The sequence below is a fragment of the Eubalaena glacialis genome, chromosome 19 (assembly GCF_028564815.1).
Source record: "Eubalaena glacialis isolate mEubGla1 chromosome 19, mEubGla1.1.hap2.+ XY, whole genome shotgun sequence".
NCBI classification, from domain to species: Eukaryota; Metazoa; Chordata; class Mammalia; order Artiodactyla; family Balaenidae; genus Eubalaena; species Eubalaena glacialis.
This window is the reverse complement of record NC_083734.1, coordinates 48,048,890-48,065,273: the sequence shown is the minus strand read 5'-3', so window position 1 is coordinate 48,065,273 and position 16,384 is coordinate 48,048,890. Positions and strand designations below refer to the sequence as shown.

At 57.9% G+C, this 16,384-nt stretch overlaps 1 protein-coding gene across 2 annotated transcripts in view; it reads right to left on the bottom strand.

Annotated features, from left to right (window-relative positions):
• Nucleotides 1–16,384, bottom strand: part of MRC2 (mannose receptor C type 2) — a 54,859-nt gene that overhangs the window by 7,273 nt on the left and 31,202 nt on the right. For both annotated transcript variants that reach the window (XM_061177031.1, XM_061177032.1), the window contains exons 2-19: nt 14,452–14,853; nt 13,570–13,743; nt 13,199–13,363; nt 12,918–13,031; nt 12,265–12,411; nt 9,423–9,611; nt 9,140–9,294; nt 7,916–8,023; nt 6,118–6,233; nt 5,058–5,206; nt 4,194–4,411; nt 3,366–3,508; nt 2,165–2,267; nt 1,761–1,899; nt 1,613–1,648; nt 1,193–1,353; nt 1,038–1,105; nt 219–319 (exon numbers count right to left, since the gene is read on the bottom strand). In XM_061177031.1, the coding sequence (XP_061033014.1) occupies nt 219–319; nt 1,038–1,105; nt 1,193–1,353; nt 1,613–1,648; nt 1,761–1,899; nt 2,165–2,267; nt 3,366–3,508; nt 4,194–4,411; nt 5,058–5,206; nt 6,118–6,233; nt 7,916–8,023; nt 9,140–9,294; nt 9,423–9,611; nt 12,265–12,411; nt 12,918–13,031; nt 13,199–13,363; nt 13,570–13,743; nt 14,452–14,853 (2,688 nt within the window). The remainder of the gene's footprint in view (nt 1–218; nt 320–1,037; nt 1,106–1,192; nt 1,354–1,612; nt 1,649–1,760; nt 1,900–2,164; nt 2,268–3,365; nt 3,509–4,193; nt 4,412–5,057; nt 5,207–6,117; nt 6,234–7,915; nt 8,024–9,139; nt 9,295–9,422; nt 9,612–12,264; nt 12,412–12,917; nt 13,032–13,198; nt 13,364–13,569; nt 13,744–14,451; nt 14,854–16,384) is intronic.

Sequence of the window (16,384 nt, the reverse complement as noted above, 5' to 3'; positions counted from 1 at the left end):
TGGGGCTCAGGTCCCTGTGTCCAGCTCTGAACTCAAGTCCTCTGTGGCTGCTGGATCACAGGGACAGGCCCTCCCTTCTCTGGGTCTCGCCCTTCTTGGGTTGTGGGAACAGGGGGAATGAGAAGAGACCTAGGGCCCCTGCGCAGGCTCAGCTCACTGCCCCCAACACCCACCCTCCCCGCAGCTTCTGCACTCTCTCTGCCCCACCTTGTGCTCACCTCGGCTGGCCATCATGTACACGCACTTCTTGTCCTTGCCGATGGGCCGAGGCTTGCCGGGTGCCCAGGAGATGAAGTTTATAACGGAACCATCTGTCCATCTGCAATGGCACCGAGCAGGGATGACTCCAGCACTGGGCACCGTGCTCCCCTGTATGCAGCAATGAGGGGGCAGGGACCAGGGCCCAACACCAGGGGCTCAGTGGCCGTAGGCTGAGGAGTGGGGCTACTGAGCTCAGTGCAGCTAGAACCCAAGGACCTGGCGCCTCCAGGTAAGGGCCAGCCTTCCTGGGCATCCATTTCTCTAACTAGAAAAGAAGTCTAAGGATCCCAGAGCAGGGGTCCAAGGGCAGCGCTATGCTCAGACACCCATGTGCTCCTCCTGGTCCTTCCATGCCTCACGCATGGTAGGTGGGCCCTGAATACAAAGAGGCCCCTCTGGACCATCCTATGTTCTTGCCCATGTCCTGAGGGGACCTTATTCATGAGTGACCCCAGCATAATATGAGCTGCCATTATTTAGTGCCCGATAATGTGCTGGATGCCATGCTAAGGATTCACATACCTCATTTCTAATCCTCACAATGATCCTACCAGGCAGGCCTCGTTTCATTTTCAGGTGAGACAACCAAGGCCCAGAAAGGTTAAGTCACTTGCTCAAGGTCACACAGCCAGTGGAGGGCAGGGCTGGATTCAAATCCAAATCTGTCTGTCTCTGTATGCTGTGCCGCCTGCCTACCTCCAGCCTGGGTTGAGGCTAGCCATCCACGCATGCGCCCCGCTGCCCATCCGCACCCGCTGCCCCGCCAGGGCTCCCACCTGAAGCGCCCGTCGCTCTCTGAAGTATGCAGGCCGATCCACCAGTGCTGCTCTTGGCCCCGAGAAAACTAGGGGAAGCCGGGCAGGCAGGTGAGGGTTGGCAGGCCCTCTCCCTGGCTCCCGGGCCTGCCCTCCCTGCTCGCTAGCCTGCCCACCTTCTGCAGGTTGTGCCCCAGGAAGTCCAGCTCCGCCTGGCTGTGCACGGAGACCAGCTCGGCCAGGAACCACGTGCAGATGCGCTGCGCCTGCGCCCACGTGGAGTGGTGCTCGAAGAACTTATACTCGGCCTCCTGGAAACGCAGCCATTCCCGCCGGCCTGCGGGGGCGGAGGGGGCGTGGGGATGGAGGCCAGGCTGGGGCTGCCTGCCCGCCCAGCCCAAGGAAGACAAGGCGGGTCCAGGGCAGCCAAGGCAGGCGGGCCTGCGAGCCCATCCGACCTGGGCCAGTAGGGTGCCCCCATCACCTTTCCCTCGGCTCAAACCCCTAAGGCCCTTCGTTCTGTCCGGGCCAGGCCCTGCCCAGGAGGTGACGCCCCTTCCCCACTCCGGGCTGCCGTGGGGAGCGGGGTGCCTCACCTTGTGGGCTGCCGTCAGGCTCCCGCACGTCTGTGCCTATGGGGACAACAGGGACAGAGACGCTGCAGGGAAAGGAGACCCTCCCCTGGACCCCCACCCCCTCCGCCCTTCGTCCCATGCCCGGTCCGCCAGCGCCGCCCCACCCAACCTCGAGGGATCTTGCAGATCCAGTCCAACTGCGTCTCGCACTGCATGGCTACCCACTGCAGGGAGGCCAGGTCGAGCACTGCACAGCCCCGGATGTCGTCATCGTCGTGCCGGCTCCGGTCGAAATTGTGGTAAGAGAACTGATGAGGTCGGAAGGGGACAGGGGTTTCAGGCACCAGGCGCAGGCTGCACCGACCCCCAGAACAGACCAACCAGAGGCCTGATATAAGCTAGGAACCCCCAACCTGGGCTAAACGGTCCCCACCCCCTTTCCCTTACCTGCCAGCTCTGGCCAGAGGCGCTGCCTCTACTAAACCTCGCGCACCTCCAAAAGACCACGCCCACACCCAAACCTCGTCCTCCCAGGCTCCGCCCACCTGCCCCGCCTCCTCCAGGCCCCCTCACCCCTAGTCCATCGCTCCAGCGCCAGCTCTGCCCCGCTCCGGGGTCTCGACGGTTCAGGCCGATCCAGAACCAGTGCTGCTCGTGGATCTCGGGCTCTGACTCACTTTAGCACAACCCGGGGGTGAAGACAGAAGACATGGGGATGAGAGTTATAGGGGCCCCTTGCGGTTGTGACCTGGGCAGTCCCAAGGACCTGGGGCCTCTCGATCTGGGCTTCACACTCACCAGGCAAAACACTGTTGGGGCCACCCTTAAAAAGGTCTCCCCAAAGAGAACTGGGCTAGCTGGACCAGGTGCCCCGCTCACTGCGGGCAGGTGGCCTGGCTCCCTTCCCTTGCTTCCCTTTGGGTGGGGTTTGCCCTGCCAGCAAGACTGCAGGCTTTCACTTTAGGCAGCCGATGGGGACGGTGCATAGACCTGGGGCCGCAGAATCAGATACACCTGGATTCCAGTCCTGGGTCACCCAGGGACCAGCTCTGTGACCTTGGGTAAATAACCCAACCTCTCTAACAGCCCGCAAGGGATAATGTCTACTTAGTAGGATTGAGAAGAGTTTTGAATGTGGATTAAATGTTTAGTGCAGTACCTGGTACATGGTGAGAAGCAACTGACACGAGCTATTATAATTACTAGTCAAACAATGTAATTGTGCTGTTTGCTGGGAGGAGATATCCCTGGAATTAAGATGTCAGGAAGCCTGGATCCATTTGGATTTTTCCCAAGGCTAAGGGACTATAGGGCAGTATGTCATAGGAACCCACAGGGCACAGACAAGGCTCTGGAGGGACCCCGCGGGCAGATGCTCACTTTTGTAGCCTTTCTATTCCTGTCTCTCAGAAAAAGCTGTTTATTGAGAAAGTGTGGGCTCTTATGGGATGGTGTAGGGTTGCAGGAGGGGGGCGCTCACTTGGATCAGCTTGGAGATTTTGCCATGGAGAAGGAGGGATGGTGAGGGCGGTTACTTGTGTAAAAGTCTGTGAGTCTCAGGGGGTGTTGCTGGCTCTGGTGAGCAACCCAGGGTCTCTGACTCCAGGGAGACCAGGGTTACTTGAGGGGGGGTCAGGATGGGCCTGGCATCAGTAGCAGATGCACAGGTCATTCCAAGCCCTGGAACCGACCGCCCTGGGGTCGCCTTCACCCTGCCCAGCAAAAGCAAGAGCCCGACTCATGTGCACATGGGCCACCGCCCCAGGCTCAGTACCCGAAGATCTTGTTGAGCATGTTGGCCACAAAGTGCTCCTCCTCATAGCTGGCCAGGCTCAGCAGCTGGGCCCCCAGTTCCTGGCAGGCCCTCTGGGCCTGGACCCAGCTCTTCTTGTCCTGCAGCCGCTCTGCGCTGAACACCTGCAGGAGCAGAGTCCAAGCTGTTCCCCAGCCCACCTCCCCCCGGGACATGAGTGGGGAAGGGGGCTGGGGCCTCACTGGACAATCCTGCTCATCAGAGAGGGAGCCCCAGGGGAGGGAAACTGGCACAGGCATCTCCCAGAGATGGCCCCCTAACCAGCGGGGCAATCAGGGCTCTCATCCCAGCAGAGCCACAATTTGCTGTGGGCAAGTCCCTTCCCCTCCTTGGACTTCAGCTTCTTCCTGTAATTAAAAGACCCTGGACTACCTCAGTGGCTCCCAAACCCAGCAGGGTTTAAAAACACAGATTACCAAGCCCCACTACAACCCACTGAATCCCAATCTCCATAGTGACAGCCTGGAAGATTTGTTTAAATCGGGCTCCCCAGGCAATTCTAAAGAGCAGCCAGCCTGGCCCCAACATTTGGGAACCTGCGCAACCGATGGTCTCTGTGGTTTTTTCAATTCCTCAAATATTTATTGAGCACCTACTATGCACCAGGCCTCAGATGCCACTGACAAAAGAGTTTCAACAGAAAGTACCTCTGTCTGTTGTCTGTAAGTTTCTCCGGGGCCCGCCTGCCTGGATCATGGCTGGGTCCCACTGGGGCGACCCACCCCACCAGGGATGCTGCCTCTTTGCTCTTGTTTCTCTCCCCCGACCCCAGGGCAACAGGCTGCCTACCTTATAGCAGTGCCGGAGTTTGGGGTCTGAGCCCCAGCCCTGGGGGCAGGCGCCGGTGAGGCTGGGTGTGGGGTCTGGCCCAGGCAGCTCAGGCGTCACTGGCGTGCCCAGGCTCTGCCGGCAGATGTAGCGAGCCCGGAACGACGTGCAATTCTTCACCTCCCACAGCCCCATGGCGCTGCCCGTGGCCAGGGCCACGCAGCCCCCACGGCTGTACCCTGGAGGAGGGAGAAGAGAGACCCACATGCTGAGGAGGACTCACTGGTCCTCCCTCACATCCCCGAGGGGCACCACCACGGCCCTCGCACCGGGAATCAGCTTAGCCATCTCTGCAGGGACATGCCCTGTGGAGTCGGGGCCCAATGGGGAGGAAGGAAATGGAGGCAGAGGCCTAGCTCTATGTTTGCTCCTGTGAGACCTTAGGCAACTTGCTTAACCTCTCTGAGCCTGTTTCATCATCTGCCTCATCAGGTTCTTGAAAAGGTTAAAAAAGACGATGAATTTAAAATGGTAATAGTAATAGCGAGCACTTGTATGCTCACTACTCTAAGGGCTTTACATATATTAACCCATTCAAGCCTCATGTCAACCCTGTGAGGAAAGTACCATTATCCCCATTGGACAGATGAGGAAACTGAGGCTCAAAGATGCACAGCTAATAAACTGCACAGTCAGGATATGAGCTGGGCAGTTTGGCTCCAGAGCCTGTCCTCCTATAACCACATCACCACACTGTACAAATGATCTGTTTCCTGTGAAGCCCTGGGTCTCGGTTGTGGCAGGGCTGGTCCACCGCGGCCTCCTGGCTTCACCAAGGAAAGTCCAAGAAGGGGGCTACGCGGGTGCTGTGGAGGAGGGGCTCACCGGGCTGGTCCCGGTTCCAGTGGGTGTACATGACCTCATCCCCGCTGAGCCAGCGGAAGGAGCCGGTGAAGTTGAGGTCCTGCAGGGCCGTCCAGAAGTACTCGCCATCCCAGTTGTAGATGAGGCTGCTGACAAAGGCCTGCTCGAACCTGCGGGAGAGAGGCTGGTCAAGGCAGGGAGCTCGCCCCCCACCACTCCCTGGGCTACAGGCCAGACGCCCTGCTCCAGGAGCCTGGGTGCTGCACCCAATCAGAAACTTGCTCAGGGGGCTCCCCTGGTGGCGCAATGGTTAATAATCTGCCTGCCAATGCAGGGGACAAGGGTTCGAGCCCTGGTCAGGGAAGATCCCACATGCCGCAGAGCAACTAAGCCCGTGCGCCACAACTACTGAGCCTGCGCTCTACAGCCCGCGAGCCACAACTAGGGAAGCCCGCGTGCCACAACTACTGAAGCCCGCGTGCCACAACTACTGAAGCCCGCGTGCCTAGAGCCCGTGCTCCGCAACAAGAGAAGCCACTGCAATGAGAAGCCCGCCCACCGCAACAAAGAGTAGCCCCTGCTCGCTGCAACTAGAGAAAACCCGCGCACAGCAATGAAGACCCAATGCAGCCAAAAATAAATTAAATAAAATAAATTAATTTTAAAAAATTAAGAAATGCTTTAAAAAAGAAACTTGCTCAGGGAAGTGGGGACCCCTGGGGACCCTGCAGCTGACACACAGCAACCCAGCTCCCCTTCTACTGTCTTCACCTCCATGCCTTGCTGAGGAGAAAATCAGACACAGCCAAGGTCTCTTTGGGGCATCCAGCCCACACCTATGCCTGTTCCTGCCCCTGCCCAGGACCTGTCCCTGCCCCTGCCCCTGCGCAGGACCTGTCCCATGCTGGGGTCGCTTAATAAACAGGAGTCATTCTGGTGACAATATTAGAAAAAGGCCCTGGAGCCTGTTGAAGCTCAAAGGACTCGAGTCCCTCTGCACTTGATGGCAGGATGCTGCCCCGTTTGGAGGAGGGACCACATTAGGCCAGGACATAGGGGAGGGCTGGTCCCTCTCCTGTACCTGTTGGTGATGGTGACCAGCTGAGAGCCGTGGTCGGTGCACAGGCGCCGGGCCTCACTGTAGGTCACCTGGTCCTCTCCCAGCCAGTAGCAGGATGGGCTGTGCCACGTCCAACCCTGGCTCAAGAGAGTGGGCAGAAAAGGGGTGTCTGGGGGGAGGACTCTCCTCTCTCACCAATAAATCCTGGGGTGCAGGTGCCATCAGTGGCACCACTGAATTTTCTGCAGGCTTGGGCACAGAACAGAGGGGACTGGTTTGACACCAGAGCCGGCTCTTCCTGTGCTGTGTTCTGCACCTTGTCACTCCACACTCCCCTCCCTACCGTTACCCACAACTGCCAGGCCCGGGGTGGAAGCATGGCCCACGGGTGGCTGATCGGGAGACAGCCAGTCACCGGCCTGCGGCCCGGCCAAGAAAGATGAGTGGCCCACCGGATTCCTCTCTTGGGTGTTTGAACCAACAGACACAGTGGGAAAACTGCCAGTTGGCTGGGAAACCAGAGCCAAAAAGCTGGGAGAGCTGCCAGGATGTGGAGGGGGCTGGGTAATCCTCAGGGGCCTGGAAAAGCTGGAGTACACGGAGGATGCGCCTGGCCCGGGAGCAGGGGGGACAGACCCTCGGCGAGGGGCAGCAAAGCTGCGGAAGAGAGACCACCCCTCCTACATGGCTGGCTCGCTACCCCCGCCCCCATGAGGCCGGGGAGGCTTCACCCCACCAACCCCTTGTCCCCTGGGTCACCCTGAGGGCCTCTCTGCTCTTGCCTTGCAGATGAGGACCTGAGGCTCAGAATTACGTGGCTTGATTTTGTACAGACAGCGCAGGCGGAGCCCAGACCGGAAGCCACACCACAGAGGTTGTGTCTGTCCTGCCACAGCCCTGCTCCTCCCGAGATGACACCAGGTGCCTGCCAGGGCCTTTGCCTCCAGGAAGCCTTCAAGTGGGGTCCCTGTGGGTGGGGGCTGGAGCTTGGGAGACACAGCGAGGCAGCCCCCAGGGCAGGAGCCAGCGCAGAGGAGAAAGTGGGGTGTGTGTGTGTGTGTGTGTGTGTGTGTTTATGTGTATGTGTATATTGTGTGTGTCTATGTGCGTATGTGTGTATGTGAGCGTGGCTTCTGCAGATGGAGCCGCCAGGGGCCAAAACACCACCAAGTGGCCTTAATGAGCAGCCTCCCCATGTGTGTCCACACTGCTCACACCCCTGCTCCTCTGGGGGCGGCGAGGGGTGGGGCGGGCGGCTGGAGGAGGGAAACAGATCCATCACCCACCCTCACCCTCTTTCATACCCTCCCCGCGCCCCCCCCCACCACTGATTCATTCCCCGCATTCAGTCCTAATCCCTTCCCTCCCCGGGGCTAGAGCCCAGGGACAGAGACACAGGATGGCCCCATTCCTCCTGAGGAGACAGACAAGCACACGCCGTGCCAGCAAGTGAGGTGGGAAAATGGGGCCGGGGTGCACAGAGGGCGGGGGTCTCCCCAGCAGCCTCCACTCAGGGGATGACTGGACCAGACTTGGGGGCCCGCCCACCGCCACCTCCGGGTTCTCCGTGGCTTTCCGTGGAGGGGGGGCTCAGGGCTAGGGGTGGCGGGGGAGCTCTGCTTCTTCCCAACTGCTTCTCGCCCCCACCCCACCTCATCCAACATCACTCCTCGTGGAACGGAGCAGTTTGGAGAGCGGAGGAGGGGGCATGCCGAGGAAGGGACAATGCCATGGGAGGCTGCGGGCTTCCACCTGCCCTCCTGCCCCTGGGAGCCCCTCTGGTTGGCCTCACCCGGGGCAGCTCCAGAAGCACCCTCACCTTCCGGCAGCCATGGTCCTCCTCAGCGGCCCCCTGGCTCAGCTGGCCTGCCTTCTTGCAGATGGATGGCAGGGACTGGTTACAGGGACTGTCATTCCAGCGACCTTCCTAGGGACACAGGTTATGGGGGAGTCTCAATCTATCTCCCCCAAATCTCCCAAACCCCTTCAGTGAACCTGGTTTCCAGACCTGGCCCTGCCTCTGACTTGCTGTGTAATTCTGAGCAAGAAGCTTGACCTCTCTGTGCTCTAGGCTGGAAAATGGGGGGAGCAGGATTAGTGCTACAAGCCTCACAAGGCTGATGAGAGCACACAGAGTTGATGTGCAAATGCCTCGAAACTTTGACAAGCACTGTCTAAATGGAAAAAGGTGCTCTTTTAAATTACTTACAGCTCATTTCATGAACATCAAGGACAAGCTGCCTAAGACTGTTAGCAGGACAGACAAATGAGATTCCCAGTTCGGCAAGGTGTCCAGCCAGTACCTGCAGATCCAGGGCGAGCAGAGGCCGTGTGCCCAGACCCTCACCTCAGCTGATGGAGCTGAAGAGGAACTTAGTCCTCGGCCCCTCCTAACTGCCTTAGCCCTCCTGTGTCCAGGGCACCCAGCCAGCAGTTTTTGTCTGCCTTGAGCTGCATCTGGAGGGCAGAGGTGTTAGTATGTCCCAGCCCCCAGGAGAATGCCTGGCACATGGCAGATGCTCAATAAATAATTGTTCATAAATTTTTAAATAGCATCCTCTAAGCCAGATGTCTCCACAGTTGCTGGCACTGTTGGCTGTATCTCACGGCAGAATGTCCTGTCTCTGGAGTAAGTAGTCTGTTCCTACAGCTTTGTCCATTCTTTAAGGGACAGACTTATCTCTGCTTGAAGCCCTGGATCAATTTCCTTCATCCACCCACACTGTCTGAGCCAAAGCCATGGCAAATAGTCACAGCTCCATCATTCCTTGAGGGGACAGGACCCTGGGCTGGGTAGGGCTGGCACTCAGCAGCCCTGCCTGCAGAGCATGTTCACATAATGTGGGTTCTGCCGCCACCTGCAGGCGGGGAAGTGCAGCTGGCAAGAGACCAAGATCCCACCAGGCACCCTCCTAAGGCTTCACAAGAAATAACTCCTTTAATCCTCCCAGTGGCCCTCTGAGGTTGGCACCATTAGAGTTCCACTGACAGATGAGGAAACTGAGGGTTTGGGGGCCCCGTGATAGGGAGAGGGGGTTCTCACCGGCCCCCAGATGGTGACACAGTCCTCCAGGCTGTCCCGGAAGTTGTTGGGCTCAAAAGGGTGCCAGTGGGTGAAGCTCACGAGGCTCCCGTCAGACCACTCAAAATTCATCTGTAGTTTCAGATCGTTGAGACCGATCCACAGCTCCTCCACCTCTGGGGTGCGGCCGGGGAGAGGGGAGAGGGGACATCGGGAGGTCAGCCTCAGTCACCGGCAGGGGAGGGAGGGACAGTCCCTGAGCCTCCGGGCGGATGGGATGGGCGTGGGGGAAGCATCCCCTCACCCTGCTTGATCTGCTTGGTGATGAACTCCAGCTCGGCCATGCTGTGGATGCTGAGCAGGTCGCCCCCGCCCCGCAGACACATCTTCTTGGACTCCTGCCAGCTGCGCTTCTCAGCCTGCAGGCGGTAGCAGTGGCCCTGGAAGGGCTGCCAGCTGGGCTCGCACTCCACCTTCACGTTGGCCCACACGTCTGCGGACACCAGAGAGGCCGCTGCTCAGGGACCGAGCTGCCCAGCCCGGGAACCGACCCACTGGGTGTCAACACAGGCAGGGGCCTGGAAATCACCTCCTCCCCAAACCTGTCACAGATCTGCCCTTCCCACGAGGACAGGTCTGAATACTGAATGATGCTGAAAAGACAAAACCCTCAGGGCGGCTGGAGCCCCAGGAGGTGGTGGCAGATTCCACCCAAGACAGGACGGCCCCCCCAAGCTGGGGCTCTCACAGGGAGATGGACGGGGATTCAGGACAGACCAGCCCCAGGAGCCTCAGTTTCCTCCTCTGTAAATGGGGTTTCCTGCTGTAAGATTACAACTTAGCTCGTGTCCACCTCACTTAATAAACGACACAGCCGTCATTGTCTCAAAGAACATCTATGGCGTGTGGCCCCATCAGTCTGGGGTGAAGGGGGTGGGGAAATGGGGCCTCCCAGGTCAGCAGCTCGTGAAGTCACCGCTGCCTGGCAGGCATCCCCTGGCTGGGATTTTTACTCTTGCTCCTTCCCCCACCCCCAGCTCCTCTCCCTGAAACCTAGGGCTGAGAAACCAACCGGTCTTAGGCCCTTCCTCACTCCCATTTCCACGCATTTCAAGTTCACCCTCTAGGGATCAGGGTCCGTGGGCACCTGATGCAAACAAGCTCTCACTTGGGTCTTGGCAAGAGAAAACAAGACTTTACCAAACCACCCACAACATCAGGCTTGGACAGGATTCTGCTGGCTGGGCAAGAAAGCATGCACCCACTTGAAGCATCGCCCCACTGGGATCCACTCCATCCTGGGAGATGCTCCAGGGTCCAACCATACTGTCTCTTGGAGACCTGGCAGAGTGGGGAAGGGCTGAGAGCCTGAGCAGGCTCCCTCCTTGGCTCAAGACCTATCAATCATCTCTTGTCAGCCGCTGAGCTAAGACCCAAGGCTGCCTACTTGGACAGAAGAGTTTAGTGGGTGTGCAGACCCAAGGGCTGTAGGAAGAAGGGAGCTTAGGAAATGAGGACGCTTTGGGGGCATGATGGCGCCTGCCTCTAAAATGACACGCTTTGAGTGATGAGTCCCGGAAGGCAGAACCACCCAAGAAACTGCTTAGAAAATACACCTCGTGCAGAGAGATGTGGGCCAGGATGAAAGAGGAAATCCAAGGCTAGAGACATACCTGCAGGTCCGTGAGGCCCCAGAGGAGAACTCCCCACAGCAGCCACACTGGGCAGATCCAGGGGACAGAGGACTTGGTGAGGGGCCAGTCCCGATGGGGGCCACAGAGAGGCCTGCCCACACCGGCCCTGTGGCCCTCCTTTCAGAAAGGGAAGCCCTGGAACTGGTGCCTGCCCCAGGCTCCCCCCAAGCTGGAGGTGAGGTGCCCTAGATGTGGGTGCCCATGTTTTAAACCTTTGCTCCTGACCCCCAAGGGGGTGAGGAGAGACAGTGGTGGCCAGTGGCCCTGAACCAACCTTTGGCAACACTTCAATGGTCAGAAGCAAAAGTTTTGCTCTGTAAGCTCTTACTTTCTGTTTTGTGGATTTTTTTCTGGTTTTGCTGTATTTTCCTTGTACAAATCCCGTCTTCACCCCATGGCTACTGGACTCCTGCAGCAGCCCCTCCAACCTAAGGAGATGCTCCTTTAAGCCAGGCCAAGTCTCCAGCCTTATAGCAACCCTGCAATGGGTTTGAGTTTATCCTCAATTTGCACCTCTGAGACTAAGCTGCCGGCCCAAGGCCACACCCCAAAGCACTGCCGGCCTCTAGAGCTATCTCGGTGAATCACAAATGTGAGCAAGACACTCCCTGCCTTAAAAGTCTGCAAAGGCTCCCACAGCCTACCCGGCCACACCCAAATTTCACCCAGAATCCTTCAGGAACTGGCTGCAACCTGCCTTTCTGAACTGTTCTTGTTCCCATGCCCTCTAATCCAGTACTTTTCAAACTGTACCTGCACATGAATCGCCTAAGGATCTTGGGAAATGCAGGTTCTAATTCAATTAATTGGGGGGGGGGGCACCTGAGATTCTACATTTATAACGCGCATTTATAACATCACCTGGGAAGGTGACGCTGTGCTGCTGGACGGCGGACCACACTTTTAGTTAGCGCCTATACTCTAACCCTTAGTTAGGGAGCAATACTCACCGTCCTTAAAGCTGCTGTGAACTTCCAGGCCTCCGTGCCTTTGCACCTGCAGTCCCCTCTGCCAGGAATGCCCTTCCCTCACACCTCTTTATGCCTTTTTAAACTTACACTCAACTTGAAAGGCCCAAATCCAATGTCACTTCCAGGAAACCCTCCTTAAGTCTCTGGAGCTTAATCAATTTCTTCTCTGGCTCCTCTGATATGTATTATACATGTGTTTTATAATAGCACATAACTCAGGATATTCCAATTGAATGTTGAGATGTCTGTCACCTCCAGCAGACTGTGACCACCACGAGGACACGGTGAGTCAGGAGGCACTGAACACTGTTTTCAACGAACGTTCCCGGAACTTATTAATGGCACATTTCAGTTTGTTCAGACTTCAGCTGAACCATTAAAGAATAGGGAGGATCAGAGCCCCCTGTGCTGGGAGGCTGGGCCGCCGGCGGCTGCGGCCCTGACGAGCCCCACCCACACGCCCCGCGGCTGCCCGGCTCACCAGGAGGCGGGGGCTCGGCGGCCGTGGCATTGGGCTTCTTCTTGCAGACGTAGGGCAGCGCGATGCTGCAGTCGCGGTTCTGCCAGCCGCCCGACGACTCCGTGCGGATCACTCCGCAATTCTCCTCGCTCGGGTTGTCCGGCTGATCTGTGGGGAGGGCAGGGCGCCAGCGCCCCAGGAGAGAGAAACTCACCCCCTGACCCGGGAGCCCTACCCCGAACCTCGTGCTCCCTCGGGAGACCTGAGCCAGCTCAGATGCCCAGCGCCCCGCTTCGGCCCTCCTGCTGCCTCACCTGGGCCCACGTGGTCCTGGCCCCTCTGCACAGCAACCCGTTCCAGCCCCGCCCGCCCGGCCGCCCGCCCTGGCCAGGCTGCTGGTGCGCTCAGTGCCCCGGTGCCCGCGGCTGAAGGGGTGCGTGGAGATTAAGATCCAGTCCCCCTCCCAGGCCCTGTGCCCCGAGGAAAGGGCATCGGTTCCTAATTCAGACGACACACGCCATGGACCAGTGGCGCCCAGTCCAGAAGGGAGTGGAAATCTGCCCCCACCCTCACTGTTCCGCCTGGAGTAGGGTACCAGCGAAGGAGTAAACAGGAGACCAAGTGCCTGTGGGGTGGTCCCCTGGCCGCCCTGCGCCCCAAACCCCGCGCCTCACCACTCTCCCAGTTGAGGTACTTGAGAGGCGAGTTGTCCGACCACTGCCAGCCTCCGCTGGTGTCCAGGTCGTTAAGGCCAATCCACAGTGTGGAGCTATAGCCAGTGAGGAGCCCTGACAGCAAGATGGCGACAGTGAGGAGGAGGTCGCCCCATCCCTGGCCCTCCACCCTCTGCCCCACCGACAGCATCCTTACCCCGACCAGCAGAAAGGGCTCAGGGCCCTCCAAAGGTGCGGACAGGTCTCAGGTGCCTGCCACGCTGCCCTGCCCCCAGCCTCACCATTGATGTAGGTCTGCTCATGGATCTCCGTGATGCTCAGCAGATCTGCCCCCTGCTGCTCACAGCTGGCCCAGGCCTCCCTCCAGGAGAGCGTAGACTGGAAGTTAAACTGATAGCAGCTGTCCGTCAGCTGGTCCTTGTCCCAGAAGGTCTCACAGTCGTTACCTGCCACCACGACAGCCGAACGTGGGTCGCTCCCCAGCCCTCTCCTGCAGGGCCCACAGGGGGTCCCTCAAGGAGCGCAGAGACCCCACTCAGGCTGCCCCGTGCTACGAGGAGAGGCCACTTCCCACTCTAACCCTCAAGTTCTGCCACCCGCACGCGCCCCCCCAGGGCCAGCCTCCCGCCAGCCCCGCCCGCTCCGCTCTCACTCTTGATGGGGCAGAAGCCCCAGCGCTCGTCCTTGCCGTAGTCCTGGGTGGTGGCGCACCACAGGTGCCCGTCCTCGCGGCCTGTGCTGGTGCAGCCGTGGAACCACTGGTTGTCATACTTGAAGGGGATGGTGCACGGCTTCCCGTGGGAGTTGCCCTGGATGGTGTAGACCTCTGCAGGAGAGGGGAGCCGAGACCTTGGCATCTGGACCCCAGAGGCTGCCTATCCCTCAGACGAAACCCCCTATAACCCTGGGAGCCGGGGTGGGCAGGGGTCAGCAGAGAGGGGGAGGGGCAGTGGCACCAGACAGTGGCTTTAACGCTCCCTCTGCCTTCAGGTCAGCCCAGGAGCCTGGGAGAGGTCCTACCGCTCATCCCATAGGGCTGGGAAGGGGGCCCCGCAGTGCCCCTTAATGCCCGTCCAAAATCCAGCTGCCCCTCACGCCAAATTCTATCTTGGAACTCCCAGAAAAGGACCCTTAGGATGGAGCTGCCCACCAGGAAAGGCCCCCCTCACTGGGTGACTCTGGTTCCTGTTCACCCCTGCAAAATGGGGGTCAAGACACCTGTGGAGGATTACCCTGGGGTCTCCCCTGAAGAGTGGGCCTGGGGGAAGGGATTTCTCATTTGATTTTACGTTATACACTGTTGTACTGTCCGAGGTCTTTACAAGAGTGTATTAACTTTGTAATTTTTAAAAAAGCAAATTATATGCTTCGAAGTTCATTTTCTCAATTATTCCAAAATGCTTCCCATTGCAATGAAAGAGGTGACTGCCAGAGGTCTGCGGAGGCCAAGGTTTTGTCACCCCAGCATCTGCCCTTGTGGCTCTAGGCCCCGGACACGAGGAGCCCCAGCCCTGCCCTGCCAGCAGCCTCTCACCATAGTAGGGCCGAGCACACAGATCCTCATCGCTGCCATAGATGCGCCACTGGCCACTGCGGGTCTGGTCGCCGCGCTCAGGGGTGCCAGCCTTGGACGTGTTGCTGGAACGGCCCCCCAGGAGCAGGGACAGCTGGTCACCCAGTGTGCGACAGTGCCAGCGAAGGTTCAGTGCCTCCCGGTCACACTCGTACATGCCCAGGGAGGCGGTGGTGTTGGTGCCCGGCCAGCCTGTGCCCAGGCACTGCATGGTGCCCAGGTTGAAGAGCCGGTTTCGGGAGACCCACTTCCAGCGCTGGGCAGGAAGGCTGGCATTGCAGGCTGGGGAGACTCGGACTTGCCCACCTTGGGTCTCCAGGCAGCCCTGTAGTCCATGGCTGAAGATGAGGAAGACGTTGGGTTCTGGAAGGGAAGGCAGGACACGAGGCCATCACAGGGGTCTCCTGGCCGCCCTTGACGGCCAGGCCGCCTGCAGACACTGACCGTGATCCTGGTGCTGGGTTGTGAGCCTTCTCTCATATGATAAATCACTCAGTCTTCACTACTGGCCCTTTGGGTGTTGGCAAGAGGCACTGCTGTCCCCCTGTGCCCAGTCAAGGCAGAGCCTGTGCGACCAGCCTCTGTTCTAGCCCCATGCCACCTGAAGGCAGGACTCAGCCTTCCGTCCCACCCCCCCCCCTCAAAGCAAACCCAACTCCATATGGCAAGTTGGGAACTGTTTACTTTTCTGAAGATCTTATGAGGACGGTGAAGGTGTCCACATCACGCACCACGCTGCAACCTTTATCCCAACCTCTGTTACATGGCGTTGTTTTTCCGCCAAAGTTCTCCAGCCTGGAGTCGTTTTGTCTCACTCTTCCCTCCTGCTCCTCAGATTCAGTGGCTCCATCTTTTCCTCTCATTTAGAATCTTCCCCGGCAAAACCCAACCATTCATGTCCCATAACCATCTCACTCCTTAGATTTTAGACAGAGCTTAGCTCTCTGGCTTCCCCAATCCTGCATCTTCTCAACCATCACCTCACTGAGCACACACTCTATGAAAGACATTGAAATTCAACCTGCCCCCTGCACACCTACTTTACAGATGAAGAAATCAAGATTTAAGTTTATAGGAGGTAGATCAATGGTTGCCTGGGGCTGGGTTGGGGTGATGGGAATGGGGAGTGACTGGGGAAAGGTACAGGGTTTCTTTGGGGGGTGACGAAAATGTGCTAAAATTAGATTGTCATGATAGTTGCACAATTCTGTGAACATACTAAAACCCAATTAAAGGCACATTTTAAATGGGTGAGTTTTACAATATGTGAATTGTATCTCAAAGCTGTTATTATATCTTAAAAGTGTTTGAGAGAGAGAGAGAGAAAGGGAGAGAGAAAGGATGAAATTGACATGAGTTTGAGCTGTGATGTGACCCACTCACGGTATCAAACAGCCAGTAAGCAAACCCAGGTCTCTGTGACACCCACATTTCACCACCTCCTTAGCTGCCACTTAGTACACGACACACACATGCAGCACATCTCAGTCTCCAAAGCACGTCTGCATCCACTGGCTCTTCAGGATTATTTTCATGCCTTGAAAGCATGAGTCTGACTGCCAGGGTTCAAATCCCTGCTCTGCCACTTAATGTGTGAGTTGGGCACGCTGCTTGGTTTCCTCATCGTGAGACTACTGTAAAGGTTAAATGAGATAAGACATGTAAAGTGTTTGGAACGGGGTCTAGCACACAGTAAGAGCACCATAAATGTTGATGATGATGATGATGATGATTCCATATTATAGGTAAGGTATTTGACTAGGGGTAGTAGAACAATTTGACCAGAGTCACAAGGCTGAAATTTGGCCCCAGTCTTCTGAGTCCAAACCCCAGACCTTTCTGTTCCACCATGCTGGCCTTCGCATTCCTCTGTAAGTCATTCTTCATGGCCAGG